Genomic DNA, 15,990 nt, shown 5'->3' on the forward strand with positions numbered 1-15,990 from the left:
TCTGCAGAGATTTCTCTTTGTTTAGGCTCTGCCGTATTTTGGAGGAGATGCTCTGGACAGGTGTCCGCCGCAGCGCTTTTAACACAATGCGAGCAAACCTGAATAGAAATGTAGCCTACTATTGTTACATAAATTCAGTAGTGCCACATATTGCTTCAGAAACCAGTCTGCAAGACACTTGGACATTGTGGGTATAGTGGGATTATAAAATCATGCGAGGTTCCCTTTAGATTTTCAGAAGCTTCTAAAGGGCACGTCGGGGGCCGTTCAGACCGAACGCGTTATTGCGCTAAAAAGCTTGACGTAGTGCAACGCATACGACAGATCGCACGCGCTTTCAAAAGTTGACGTTCTTTCTGTCTAAAAATGCGGCACTCCTGCGTGAGTCTCTGAAAAAACAACGGTGAAAGACGTCCGTCTAGGCAAAAAAGAGTGCAGACGGACACAAATATGTGCTCGGTGTGAACGCCCCTTTGTAAAGCATTTTAGACATACTCCTGTAGAATGCTGCCATTAGAATCAACGGAGCTTTCTAGAGGTCCTCAATGAAAAGGAGAATGAAATAAGCGATAAATGACAACGAAATTGTCTACTGCGTATATTGTCGCTAGATGGGATTTTAAAGATGAGGCAGCACGCATTGTTCTCATTTGTGCAAACGTGTCTTCTGTTATCGTGTTCTCGACTATGCAGTGCACTTCTTATACATGCCACATGGACATGCGTCATACTGTAAAACTCATTTGAAATGACACACTCGATCCGAAACCGACGCATAATGGGTCATGTACAGTATGGAAGACTGGAATATGCAAGAGGTGTTCATTTGTGTTATGAAACATAACTATAATTTCTCTGATATTCCAAATTCATGAATTATAGAAGGACAGAGAAGAAAAACTACTGTTTCCCTGTCTTTGACCACACACCCCTTATAGTAGCCTATGTCTTATTCTTTATTTAGTTATAGCTCATTTCTTTCTTTCTTCTTTGATTCATTGTAACAGGCTTTGTTTGCTCTACAAAGGTGGAGGAACAAATATCCCTCTTTTCAGTTGTACTGCTTATCCAGTTAAAGCAGGAGTGAAGAAAATGGAGGAGTCCCTGCAACTTGAGTCTTATTTGTTCTGTTAAATAACTTATCCTTTTTGCTTGTGCATAGTTGATTGAAGCTTTGCTATATACAAAAAGGGGATTTATATATATATATATATATATATATATATATATTAGTTGACACAGTTATAGGTTTTACCTTGTCTTGATACCTTAAAGGGATAGTTCACCCAAAAATGAAAATTCTCTCATAATTTCTGTACCCTCATGTCATCTCAGATGAAAACAAACAAATACTTTTAGAAGAATATCTCAGCTCTGCAGGTCCATACAATGCAAGTGAATGGTGGCTAGAACTTTGAAGGTCCAAAAAGCACAAAGGCAGCATAAAAGTAATCCATATGACTCCAGTGGTTAAATCCATGTCTTCAGAAGCGATATGATAGGTGTGGGTGAGAAACGGATCCACATTTAAGTCCTTTTTTTACTATAACTACTCCACTTTCACATTCTTCTTTTATTTTGGCGATTCGCATTCTTACCTGTTGGGCTGAATGTTGAACTGTTTCTCACCACACCTATCATATCGCTTCTGAAGATATAGATTTAACCACTGGAGTTATATGGATTACTTTTATGGTGCCTTTATTTGCTTTTTGGACCTTCAAATATCTGGCCACCATTCACTTGCATTGTATGGACCTACTGAGCTGAGATATTTCTCTAAAAGTATTTGTTTGTGTTCAGCAGAAGAAATAAATTCATACACTTCTGGGATGGCATGAGGGTGAGTAAATGATGAGAGAATTTTCATGTTTGGGTGAACTATTCCTTTAAGTGTGTTTACAGAAATGTTTTGCACCAGCAGCCATATCACCCTGTGGCTCTTGCCTGGTTACCCACTGAAGCTAAACAGGGTTGAGCCTGGCCAGTACCTGGATGGGAGACCTCTTGGGTATTAGGGAGGCCAGCAGGGGGTGCTCACCCCGTGGTCTGTGTGGGTGCTAATGCTCCAGTATAGTGACGGGGACACTATACTGTAAAAAAGCGCTGTCCTTTGGATGAGATGTGAAACTGAGGTCCTGACTCTCTGTGGTCATTAAAAATCCCAGGGCACTTCTTGTAAAGAGTTGGGGTGTAACCCTGGTGTCCTGGCCAGATTCCCCCCATTGGTCATTGGCCCTTATCTATCATGGCCTCCTAATAATCCCCATCCCTGAATTGGCTACATCACTCTACTCTCTTCTCCATCAATAGCTGGTGTGTGGTGAGTGTACTGGTGCACTATGGCTGATGTCGCATCATCCAGGTGGATGCTGCACACTGGTGGTTGTTGAGGAGATTCCCCCTATACTATGTAAAGCCTTTGAGTGCCTAGAAAAGTGCTATATAAATGTTGGGAAGGTCATGTAAAATAAGAGCAGAACAGATGTACACCTACAGTGTCTTGGTTTTTAAAAAGGCAGCTTTACCATTCAGTAATATTATTAAACCTTTGAATTTATAGAACTGAACTGGGGTAAACCACCTGTGTCATATGCCAGTGGGAATGGGAAGTTTAGGAAGATGGTGTGCTGTTTGCTTGACCTGCGTGATTCTGTGGTGTCAGGTCAGGGCCTGCCGGCCTGGTGTAATGCCTTGCATCCCGTCATACATGCTTCCCATTTTAGAACATGATGTAAGCTAAACAGCTCTATGTACTGTAGTGTTGCAAAGCATATTTTAAAGTATTACAATATTTGGGTAAGAAATATAAAAGATCACAGCTTGTGAAGAATGCTGTCTTGTCAATTTGACCAGATTTTCTTCCATAAGAACAACTGATTATTTGCTACAAAAAGAAATTTTTTTTTTTTATTGGATCCAGTGGAATAAGGTTAACTGGATAACAATGCAACTTCAATCTGCAATTTGACATTTAAAGGTGCCTTATTTGGGGGTGCCTTTTTACTCTGAATAACTAAGTGACAGACAGAGAGTGTCTGTTAAGCAGAGACATAAACCCTGTCACAATGAATGAATGGCAGCCCGTAACCGCATGCTCAGTGGCTTTGGCACAATGGAGCACATTGAGTCAGACCCTCATCCCTCGTTCTGTGTGCATTCATACAGGAATGTTTGGAATACAGCATTTACACAGCAACACAAATGCCAGCCCGATCCCTGCTGAACAAAAAAAAAAAAACTCTCTCCATTTTCCTTTAAACCAAGCGAGGACAGAGTGTGCTTCTATGTGTTTGACTTTGCACTGTAAAAAAAAAAATCCTGTTGTTTTTACAAAAGAAAAAAGAAAATGGCAGCTGTGGTTGCCAGAATAATTATGTAAAAAATACAGTAAAAATGTAAACAACTTTACAGAACAATCTGTAAATTTTACAATTTAAATCTGATATAATTTACATGACCATGCTGGCACTGTAAAAAAAAAAAAAAAAAAAAAACTATTCTGTTAAATTTACAGTAAAAAAACATCATAAACTTGATATTAACCTTCTGAAACTGTAAAAATGTGCTTTTTACTTTTATAAGATATTGTTAATTGATGAGTAAAAATTACAGAAGAGCACATGATGACATGAAGTTCACCAATAGTGGCCTTTCAGGAGCAATGACCAATAAACATGTAGAGACAGTGCTCAGTTGCACTCACACAAACACTAAACACCATCAGGGTAACACATGTGAAATTAGAATTATGCAGTAAACATTAACTAAACTACATTAAATATAAAACAGAACACCCCAATGTACATATTGTGTTTTACTGTAATTTTAACAATAATTTACTGTAAAAAGTACAGATACTCTCTTGTTAAACAATGTATATTTTTACCATTAATTATACAGGAAAATCATACTTTTTATATCTAAAAATTTCATTTTTACAAATTTTATTGTAAAAATTACTGTGTCTTAAAATATATTAAAATTTTTACTGTATATTTTACTCTTAATACTCAGCAATCAATTAATGTTTTTGTTTTTCTGCAGCATTTTTACAGTCTTTTACCATTAAAATGACACATTTTTTTACAGTGTGTTTAATTTATACCATTTGGCTTAAGCAACATTTACAAAGATGCGTTTGGTTTACTGGATAATACATTTAAACTGATTCACTTTTGTTTCATGTCCTTTTGTGATCCCTGCTTTATAGTGTAGTAAATTTTCAAAGGCATCCTGGTTATTGGTATGTGTGCTGCAATATCTTAATTTAGATATATTTGAATTACATTTTATGCAATACTGCTTGTTGATATCACATTGCAATATATTGCAAAGTAAAAGACATTGTGCATATGCACAATCACACATGCAAAAAGATTATGGCCTGCCCTTGATTCAAATAGAAGACCGAAGTGATTAAGAGTGTACTCTACAAAACAGAGAGAGATGCCACTATGTGCCAAGGCTGGTAGCATCATGCAAAGCACAGAGAAAAACTGCTGAATCAAAGCAAGACTGTGTCAGTGCTTGAGCAGTGAAAGAGCAGGAATCTACATGTGTCTCTAATGCCACTGTCTGATGAGTAAGCCTTAGGAGACAGGACCATATGACCTGCCATATGACATGTTTTATTCTCTCTGAAATTACTAGAATTTGGTCTTTTTCTTCCTTACTTTTAAATAAATGCTTTGAATAACACTTGAAAGCAATGACCCCATTTGTTTTTTTGTTTGTTTTTTCCAGACCATGGTGGGAAATTCAGGCCATTTGCCCATATGTTCAACTTATCATTCTGTTTGGGGAATGTAACAAAATGGGATGTTATATGTAACTAGATGGGATGTTAAAGAAACATTGTTGCTGACTAAGGGTGGGAATCAGGAGGGACCTGGCAATACGATATTACAGGATATCAATATAGCTGGGCCATAATACAAAAATATTGCAATTCTATAATTGTGACTAGAAAGTGTGATATATTGAGATTTTTTTAACATGTTTCTCATTCATCTTTGTTGGATTTTGGTGCTTTGCACAAGTGCAGAACTTCCTGCTTTACTTGATCATAGAGCCATAGAAATAACATAGAGAACAGGGACGTTAGTGTCACAAAAAACAATGTTAGGGAATAGCATATCTTGGTTACCTTGGAGATGCTTACAAAAATAAAAATGGACTGTAGACTTGCTATTTATGCATTTCCATTTTGGTCGAATAGAAATAATTGACTTATTTATTATTTCACCTTTTTATTCATTTTCTATGAGTGGTCGCATTCGTTGTGCTGTATATTTTGTTTATGTTATTATTGCCTAATGCTATTTGCATCTATGAGTTGCTGTATGTGATTGTGTGTACAGTGTCAGCTGATTACAGTAAGTGTTTTAGGGCTGATGTTGTGATGTCTGCAGCCAGGGACTGAGTGAATTCAGTTCTTGCTCTAATCCCTTATGTTTTTGGAGTAGCTGAGCCTCATACCATCCATCAGGATATCAACAGAATTATACTTTACATCCATATACATGTATGGGGATGGGAAAGATGGGGAGAGGAGAGTGGAAATGCAAAGACAAAGCTGTGGATATAAAGTGAAAGAGAGAGAGAGAGAGAGAGAGATTTGGGGAAGAGATGGATTTAGGGTAGCTTTTAGACCAGTAGTTTTTAATCCCATGTTTAGCTTTGTACAGACTTGCATAATCATATTAATGTCTATAATGGATTGATAAAAACTGCTATGGAGATATAATAATATAATATATATAATAATTTAATAATTTCTCTGATATTGCAAATTCATGAATTATAGAAGGACAGAGAAGTAAAACTACTGTTTCCCTGTCTTCGACCACACACACCTTATAGTAGCCTATGTCTTATAACTAAAAGAATATCTCATTTCTTTCTTTCTTCTTTGATTCATTGTAACAGGCTTTGTTTGCTCTACAAAGGTGGAAGAACAAATATCCCTCTTTTCAGTTGTACTGCTTATCCAGTTAAAGCAGGAGTGAAGAACATGGAGGAGTCCCTGCAACTTGAGTGTTTTTTGTTCTGTTAAATAACTTAACCTTTTTGCTTGTGCATAGTTGATTGAAGCTTTGCTATTTAAAAAAGGGGGATTTTTTTATAAAAATAAAAAAAAGTTGACATACAGTTATGTTTTACCTTGACAATGCAAGTGAATGGTGGCTAGAACTTTGAAGGTCCAAAAAGCACATAAAGGCAGCATAAAAGTAATCCATAAGACTCCAGTGGTTACATCCATGTCTTCAGAAACGATATGATAGGTGTGGGTGAAAAATGGATCAACATTTAAGTCCTTTTTTACTATAAATACTCCACTTTGACATTCTTCTTTTGTTTTGACGATTCGCATTCTTACCTGTTGGGCAGGGAGGAGAATTTATAGTAAAAAAGGACTTGAATGTTGAACCGTTTCTTACCCACACCTATCATATCGCTTCTGAAGATATGGATTTTACCACTGGAGTCCCCCCCCCCACCTCAACCCTTTTCTTTTTCTCTCCCTTTCTGTCTTACCCTTCTTAAATCTCTCTCACTGACACTGTGTATATGTACAATACTTTGTATATGACATTGTTTGTACGTGAAGGTAAAATATAAAGGTCTGTGACCTCCGTGAAGTTGGCACCCCATATAATTAAATCATTACCAAATCTATACCATTCGTTTGTGCTGCATTTTTGCTGATTTGTGCCGCAAAAATGTTTATTTGTGCTGGTTTGGTGTTTGAGATATTAGACTTTTTTTTGGGCAGTGTGATGTCAGTTTCCACCCCATGTGGTCCAAATCGCTCCAAACCAATGCTGTTCGTTTGTGCTCGATTTGTGCTGTTAAAAGAAACATCATAACATGTTAATTTCTTTGTATTAAACAAGATTTTTGGAGCCATGAAATCGTGCAGGCTAAACCCCATATCAATCACTCTCACCTGTCTTCATCGTTTGTGCTCGCTTCTGGTTTGTGCTGTGTTTGGTATCGTTGAAGCATTCATTTTTGGGCAAAGATTTGATTTTTCACCACATCAAACTCCAAATGCAAAAAACAAATTTTTTTTTTTTTTAAATTGTCCGTGTTTGTGCTGCAAATTATGATTTGTTTATAGGCTATATGTGACATTGCTGAACAAAGCTATACATCATGTTTATAAAGGTTAATTATTCAGAATTTGTTTTCACTAGTAAACAGCCACATTCAGCTCTGAATTTGCTTTTATTCGTTTCAATTTAGCTAGAAGCTGGCACGACTTGCTTTGACAGTTTTGTGTAATTGCATAAGCCAATATGGTAGATAATATTCAAAATATTTGTTTGAAAACACGTTAGGTGCCGTTCACATGCTGGAATGCGTTTGTTGCACTAAAATTACACGCAGCGCCACAAAAGAGCAAAACGTCTAGGTTACTGTCGTACCCCCGTTCCCTGATGGAAGGAACGAGATGTTGTGTCGATGTAGTGACACTAGGGGTCACTCTTGGGAGCCCCAAACATCTCTGATGTTTTAGAAAAGGCCAATGAAAATTGGCGAGTGGAATTTGCATGCCACTCACCTGGACATATGGGTATAAAAGGAGCTGGTGTGCAACCACTCATTCAGGTTTGTGCTGAGGAGCCAAGACAGAGTCCCGGCCATCACAGCGGGTAGTTCAGTGTTGTGGCAGGAGGGACACAACGTCTCGTTCCCTCCATCAGGCAATGGGGGTTACGACAGGGGAGGTAATTGTGTGGAAATACGTCACATGGTCTTACCGAGTCTTGTCGGCAATGTCGCATGTGGAGAAGTCCCCGTGGTTGGTCCTACCCAGAGATGGGAACTCTGCCTAAGGGGAGACACGGGTCTACCGTCAGGGAGACCGTACCGTGGAAGATTACGTCATATGGGGTTACCGACATGGAACCAACGCATATGGGGCACCTATCCCAGTACAGGGGCTGACCTGAACAGGGCATACTGACACAAGCACTGGGCCTTGTGTCGTATTCCTCTACCAAATTGGCTTACAGCAGGTGCTGAGGGAGGAATCCAGGGTTCATCGATCCTGGGAACTCACGTGGATGAAAGAGCGTACGTCTTCCCCTGGGGAAGAGGAAAGGCGCATGTGTGCCAGTGGTACACCTGGCCAGTTGTCCCACCACTTACCTGTTCATACCTGACAACACACGGGACAAAACCAGCTCAACCCAGAGATTGTAGAACCTCGCGAAGGTATTGGGTGTTGCCCAGCCTACTGCTCTACAGATGTCTGTTAGAGAGGTGCCGTTGGCCAGGGTCCAGGAGGAGGCTACGCTCCTAGTTGAGTGAGCTCGTAGTCCCAGAGGGGATGGCGCACCCTGGGCCTGGTATGCCAATGCGATGGTGTCCACAATCCAGTGGGCAATCCTCTGTTTGGAGACAGTATTCCCCTTTTGCTGTCCCCCGAAACAGACAAAGAGCTGCTCAGATCGTCTAAAGCTCTCCGTTTGTTCCAAATAGATAGGCAAAACGTGTACCGGACACAGCAACGACAAGGCTGGGTCTGCCTCCTCCCGGGGCAGCACTTGTAGGTTCACCATGTGATCTTTAAAGGGGGTAGTGGGAACCTTGGGCACATAGCCCGGCCGGGGTCTCAGGATCACATGAGAGTACGCCGGTCAGAACTCTAGGCACATATCGCAGACAGAGAATGCTTGCAGGTCCCCAACCCTCTTGATGGAGGTGAACACAGTCAGGAGGGCCATCTTCATGAAGAGGGCTTTCAGCTCAACTGACTCTAAGGGCTTGAAAGGGGCAGGACCACAGAGAGGTCCCATGAGGGAATGAGGTGCGGCCTAGGAGGATTCAACCTCCTGGTGCCTCTAAGGAACCTGATGATCAGGTTCCACATGCGGAGTCTCTGCGGTGCCATGCACAACGAGCCACGTGATAAGATGCGTGGATTGACAGTCTCAGAAGCGGAGGCAACTGAGACTTGTCCTCCGCCACCTAGATTGAGGTGAGTAACCGTGCCACCACGAGGACCTACTAAGTAGTGGGAATTGGGCATTCCAAATTGGGAGAAAAGGGGATAAAAAAAAAAAAAAGATTAAGTACAATTTATAAATTTTACCAAACAATTTGGGCAAATTAGCTTCAGAAAAGGTGACTTTAGCTGAAAGGTGAGTAGTTTTCATCCCTGGTTTAAATAACAGACCAGATCTGATATTTCCTGACAGAGAAAGAGAGATATGTTTGAGTTTGATGGGCTGAAAAATGAATTCTTTGCCCAAAAATGAATATTGTAACGATAACAAACATGGCACAAACCAGAAACGAGAACAAACAATGAAGACAGGTGAGAGTGATTGACATAGGATTTAGCCTGCACGATTTCATGGCTCCCAAAAGCTATCTCATTAAATACAAAGAAAGGAACATGTTATGATGTTTCTTTTACAAATGGAGCACAAACAAACGACACCGGTTCGGAGCGAGTTGGAGTGACGTCACTGCTTCCGAAAAGTTTCATACTATATCTAAGGAAGATAAATAGTTACCGTGTTTCTTTTAATGGCACAAACTGAGCACAAATGAATGGCATCAGTTTGGAGCGATTTGGACTTCATGGGGTGGAGAGTGACATCACTGCTCCCAAATACAAGCTGTTATTTCTAAGGAAGGGAAATAGATACCAGATTAATTTTAACAGCACAGATCAGCACAAGCCGAGCACAAACCAATGACACCTGTTTGGAGCGATTTAGACCACATGGAGTGGAGAGTGACGTCACTGCTCCCAAAACGTTTCTTGCTATATCTAAGGAAGGGAAATATTTACAGTGTTTCTTTTAACGTCACAAATCGAGCAAAAACAAACAACACCGGTTTGAAGTGATTTGGACCACATGGGGTGGAGAGTGATGTCACACAGCCAAAAAAAGTATGTCTAATATCTCAAACACCAAACCAGCACAAACGTTCATTTTTGCGGCACAAATCAGCACAAGCGCAGCACAAACGAATAGTATAGATTTGCTAATGATTTAATTATATGGGGTGCAAACTTCACGGAGGTGAAGCACCTGGCTTCAAAATGGACTGGATAGTTCACTCATTCTTCATTCATTAAAAAATTCTTTACTTTATTCTTTAATTATTTATAATTTACTCACCCGCATGAACCCATGTGACTTTCTTTCTTCCGTTGAAAACAAAAGGAGATGGTTGGGCTGTATGTTAGTCTCAGTCACCTTTCACATTTCATTGCATCTTTCTTCAACATAATCAAAAGTGAATGGTGACTGAGGCCTAACATTCTGCCTAACATCTCCTTATGTTTTCCATGGAAGAAGGAAAGTTATTGTGACGAGGCAGATAAGGAATGAGGATCTAAATGCGGCTTTAATGAAAAACAAAAGATGAACAAAGTAACTCAGAATAAAACTAAACAAAAACACGCCTGGGTAGCTTAGCGAGTAAAGACGCTGACTACCACACCTGTCGTCGTGAGTTCGAATCCAGGGCATGATGAGTGACTCCAGCCATGTCTCCTAAGCAACCAAATTGACCTGGTTGCTAGGGAGGGTAGAGTCATATGGGGTAACCTCCTCGTGGTTGCTATAATGTGGTTCTCGCTCTCGGTGGGCTGTGTGGTGAGATGTGCGTGGATGCCGTGGAGAATAGCGTGAAACCTCCTCCATTGGTGTTATTTTGTCATAAACCATACATCATCATATGGTCTCTGTTTAAACGCTATAAAAATATAATCTATGTCTCTGTGGTAACGTGCTCAACAAGCCACGTGATAAGATGGGCGGATTGACGGTCTCAGACACAGAGGCAACTGAGATTCGTCCTCCACCACCCGGATTGAAGCAAATCACTACACCACCACGAGGACTTAGAGCGCATTGGGAATTGGGCATAACAAATTGGGGAGAAAAGGGAAGAAGAAAAAAAAAGAATATGAGAGTGAGTAAATGTTGACAGATGTTTCATCTTTTGTGGAACTCTCTCTTTAAATAGCTCGTTTTGAAGCTCATATATTAGCTGGTGCTGAGTGTAGCTGATATGTGTGATTGTATTCTCACAGGCTGCAGCTCAGGGATGGAGGTTTATGTGACACCTGAAGCAGGTTTGTATACCCGCTTATACACAATTGTGCTCTGTCACATCGGTGTTTAATAGGGAAGCATATAATATCACTTGTGCTTTAAAGAGGAAGACAATCATCTATTTAACCCAAGGATATAGTTAAAGTACAACTCAGGCGCAGTAGTGTGAGAGCTGTAAATCTGGCATTCATTCACATCCTTTAAAATGGCAACATACACTATATTGCCAAAAGTATTTGCTCACCCATCCAAATAATTGAATTCAGGTGTTCCAATCACTTCCATGGCCACAGGTGTATAAAATGAAGCACCTAGGCATGCAGACTGCTTCTACAAACATTTGTGAAAGAATGGGCCGCTCTCAGGAGCTCAGTGAATTCCAGCGTGGTACTGTGATAGGATGCCACCTGTGCAACAAGTCCAGTCGTGAAATTTCCTCGCTACTAAATATTCCACAGTCAACTGTCAGTGGTATTATAACAAAGTGGAAGCGATTGGGAATGACAGCAACTCAGCCACGAAGTGGTAGGCCACGTAAAATGACAGAGCGGGGTCAGCGGATGCTGAGGCGCATAGTGCGCAGAGGTTGCCAACTTTCTGCAGAGTCAATCGCTACAGACCTCCAAAGTTCGTGTGGCCTTCAGATTAGCTCAAGAACAGTGCGTAGAGAGCTTCATGGAATGGGTTTCCATGGCCGAGCAGCTGCATCCAAGCCATACATCACCAAGTGCAATGCAAAGCGTCGGATGCAGTGGTGTAAAGCACGCCGCCACTGGACTCTAGAGCAGTGGAGACGCGTTCTCTGGAGTGACGAATCACGCTTCTCCATCTGGTAATCTGATGGACGAGTCTGGGTTTGGCGGTTGCCAGGAGAACGGTACTTGTCTGACTGCATTGTGCCAACTGTGAAGTTTGGTGGAGGGGGGATTATGGTGTGGGGTTGTTTTTCAGGAGCTGGGCTTGGCCCCTTAGTTCCAGTGAAAGGAACTCTGAATGCTTCAGCATCCCAAGAGATTTTGGACAATTCCATGCTCCCAACTTTGTGGGAACAGTTTGGGGATGGCCCCTTCCTGTTCCAACATGACTGCACACCAGTGCACAAAGCAAGGTCCATAAAGACATGGATGAGCGAGTTTGGTGTGGAAGAACTTGACTGGCCTGCACAGAGTCCTGACCTCAACACGATAGAGCACCTTTGGGATGAATTAGAGTGAAGACTGCAAGCCAGGCCTTCTCGTCCAACATCAGTGTCTGACCTCACAAATGCGCTTCTGGAAGAATGGTCAAAAATTCCCATAAACACACTCCTAAACCTTGTGGAAAGCCTTCCCAGAAGAGTTGAAGCTGTTATAGCTGCAAAGGGTGGGCCGACATCATATTAAACCCTATGGATTAAGAATGGGATGTCACTTAAGTTCATATGCGTCTAAAGGTAGATGAGCGAATACTTTTGGCAATATAGTGTATCTAGCTGCTGCTGATCTTAATGTATGGTGCATAGCACAGACGACTAAAGTAAGGAGGGTGTCACGTGATCAGATTTGTCTAGGTCTGAACATCTGGTGCAGCCCCCTGCTTATATTTACATTATGAGCCACTAGGCCTGGAGGGAGACAAACCACCATGAGGAGGAACAGTCACTCAAGCTGCTCTAATTTAGCTGTTATCATTTAGACTGGGCTAGACAAGGCTGAAGCAAAGGATTCTGGGCCCCCTGACTGTATATTGCTCTGGACCCCTTATGTCTATGCTACTGGAATTGTTGTGGGCCCCCATGCACCTTTGGGCCCCTAGAATCATTCCCCCCTTTCATCCCAGCAGCTACAGTCAGAATGTCTTGACTTCACAAAAGTATTGTGAGCTTTTCTCTAATCTTAAGTTTATGATCCCTCTGAGCATGCCATCAGTTACTGATTTGAAGATAATCTGAATTGTAATAAATTAACTTTATTTTAGATGTAGGGGAATAAAAAAAAAAAAAAAAAGCTAATTTATGTTTTATTGTAGGAGGATTTAGAGCAAGACTTCTAGCTACAGAAGATAATTTACATGCCCTTTCAGCTGCATTACTTTTTAATTGGGTCCAAGCCCACAGCCACTGAGTAGGTCCAGCTACTGTATCTATCAGCATTCCAATTCATCTCAATGGCTGTTGCTGAGCTGGCAAAAAAAAAATAAAAAATTGCTTAATAAAAGGCTACATTTGAATGGCCATCAATGCTGAAATATGCTTTTTGCACCCAGAATGGGTTAGTCACTGCATCTACCAGAAGTGACTTAGCCCCTTGGTCCAAGCCTGCTTTGTTTTGACTGATCCCGCCTTACTTTTTTCTACAGAGGATGGATTTTAGTTTACGTGATGCCTTTACAGATGGGGCACCTAAAGTGAACCAGGACAACCTGCTGAAGAGGGATTTTGTGGCCGGGTTGGAGGCACAGAGCTTTGATGATAAAGTGGACGAGACTGTTGGGAAGACAAAATACTACCCCCTTCTGGATGGCATGGATGGGAAGAGGGAAGGTACGTATATTCTACATCTGAAGGTCCTAAAGAGACCGATCACCCAAAAATGACAATTCATAAAACATTCTTGAAAATTATTCAGAAATTGAAGCGCTGTTATATGATCATAAAACAGTGTCAAATATATCAGGTAAGCATATTTGTTTACTGCTCATTTTCTGTTGTACATGTTTGCTGTCTGATGCATGTGTGTTATATTGGGTCATGGCCCAACATGAGGCCCAATAGGCTAAAGGCAGACAGGACAATTTTCTGGAACAGCTCGCCCACAGTAACTTTTGTAATTTACTGTCTCCCTTCTGCACTGGATTTTAATCTGATTTTAGTAGGCCTAGATGTTATTTGTTGATAATTATTTGTGTATTTTCCTTTTTTTCCTGTCTGCCAATAAAATGGCACATGGCATAAACCATAATTGAATCTCTTTCTCTTTTGTAACATTCTGTCAATGTTGGTTTCTACTGGGAAAACTCTCATTGGTATTCAGATGTATTTTTGTTTACTTTTTAGTTTGTTTGTCTGGGACTTAAGCCTGATCCTGGTTGGCAACATCTCTGATTAAATCTAAGAATTTCCCCAAGATTTCTTTTAGCTCTGCCAACTGCCTAAAACTATGCCGTCTTCTGCCAAGAATCGTTGCATGTGAACTCTGAACTTAAGCCACAGACAGGCAGACAGCCTTCCTCTTGGGTTTTAACCATCACCATGGTTTATTCTCAAATGTGGTGGTTTATTATGCACTTTTTTACAGTTTAAGCACTTGGTTTGCATGAGGGTGCTAATAGTGTCTAGGCACTGCTGTTACTTAAACTAAAGGAACACAACTTTACAAGTAGAAATTCTGGGAGGAAAAATATGTTATTTGTTATTGTTTAAGAGTGGTGCTTTTCTTGAAGTTAGTTATTGATAATACAGCAGGCAGCAAACTATTTCAGTAGGTAACATAAAGACTTGGAAATAGCTTTAGGTAGCTGAATTTCCACAGATTTCTTTTCTTTCACTTTCTGGGATTGGGTCACTAGTTCTGGGAAATCAATGCAGTGTTTGTTATGTATTTCTCTCTGCTCCACCTCTCTATTTCTTTTTAACCTATGTTAATCATAGGAGTGTGTTTTCTGTTATGTTCTCATCATGTATGAGAAGATGCAGCAATGTTGACCTTTCCAGCATTATAAAGGGCTTGTGCCTGACAGAATGCTTAGACATCAATAACTACAGGAAGCACTGTATATGCAGCATTGTGTGTTTGTGTGGATGCTGGTCTCAGTAGATATGTCTATAGCTGATGTGACAGATACTTTTAATAGCTTCTGTCCAAAGATCCTTATGTGTGAGATTAAGTTTCTCTCTCCATTTATTAATCCATTAAGTGAGAGAGAAATATCCTTTTTATTTGATGTTACTGTAAGATTAGCACTCTCAGTGTGATAAGGTCACAGCATACGATATATTAATTGTACTATAGAAACCTATATTTTAGCTTCTCATTCCATGATTGTTTGGCTCAATGAAACTTAAATGCCAGTGAACAATAGTTACTATAAAGGGTTAAACGTGTTCATTTGGCAGCATTCATAAAACATTAATGCAAGCTAGTAGGCATGGAATATATTTTTCCTGCCACACTTTATTTAGTCTTTCAGTGTGAAAATGAAGCTCTGTTATTGACAAAGCAATAAAGATTTATGGAAATTGTAAGTTGTCTGTTCACAAGCTGTTGGAGGTTCATTTCCAAAGGACAAAGTACATGTAAAGATGATTAATCAATAACTATGCTGTTCATTGGCCGTGCAGCAACTGAGAAAGATAATAATATTACACATGTACTGTACTTCAATGTCATATATATTAATTCATGTCATACTTAATATCATGACAACTTTTATATAAACTTATATGGAATTTTTAAGGCTCTTTTGTCCTCTGCTCTTACATGACCTTCCTTTTCAGATGGTTGCGTGTTGCAGACACCAAGGGCAAACAAGTTAATCTGCATTGTACTGGTATTACATGAACTTGTTATTCATTTAAGGTTGTTAGTGTTGTTGTGTTAGAATACTTCAGTTTCATGTATTTCATTTCCATTTTGTCAGTAGGAACATAGTTATAAAATGGTAAGACTTTACAATAATGTTCCATTAGTTAACATTAGTTAACAACATAAGTTAACATTAACTAACAATGAACAATACTTATTAACCATGTATTAATTTTAGTTAATGTTAATTTCATCATATAGTAATACATTTTTAAAATCCAAAGTTGTATTTGTTAACATTAGTTAATACACTATTAACTAACATTAACTAACAATGAACAATTGTATTTTTATTAACTAACATTAACAAAGATTAATAAATTATGTAAAAAATGTAT

At 39.9% G+C, this 15,990-nt stretch overlaps 1 protein-coding gene across 5 annotated transcripts in view; it reads left to right on the top strand.

Annotated features, from left to right (window-relative positions):
- LOC127442838 (microtubule-associated protein 4-like) overlaps positions 1-15,990 on the top strand; it is a 76,112-nt gene that overhangs the window by 584 nt on the left and 59,538 nt on the right. For 4 of the 5 annotated variants that reach the window (XM_051701060.1, XM_051701061.1, XM_051701058.1 and 1 more), the window contains exon 2: positions 13,428-13,611. In XM_051701060.1, coding sequence (XP_051557020.1) covers positions 13,431-13,611 — 181 coding nt within the window. In that variant the 5' untranslated portion in view covers positions 13,428-13,430. Of the gene's footprint in view, positions 1-11,068; positions 11,111-13,427; positions 13,612-15,990 lie in introns of all 5 variants that reach the window. The other variant, XM_051701059.1, reaches the window with a different exon arrangement.

The sequence above is a fragment of the Myxocyprinus asiaticus genome, chromosome 6 (assembly GCF_019703515.2).
Source record: "Myxocyprinus asiaticus isolate MX2 ecotype Aquarium Trade chromosome 6, UBuf_Myxa_2, whole genome shotgun sequence".
NCBI lineage: Eukaryota > Metazoa > Chordata > Actinopteri > Cypriniformes > Catostomidae > Myxocyprinus > Myxocyprinus asiaticus.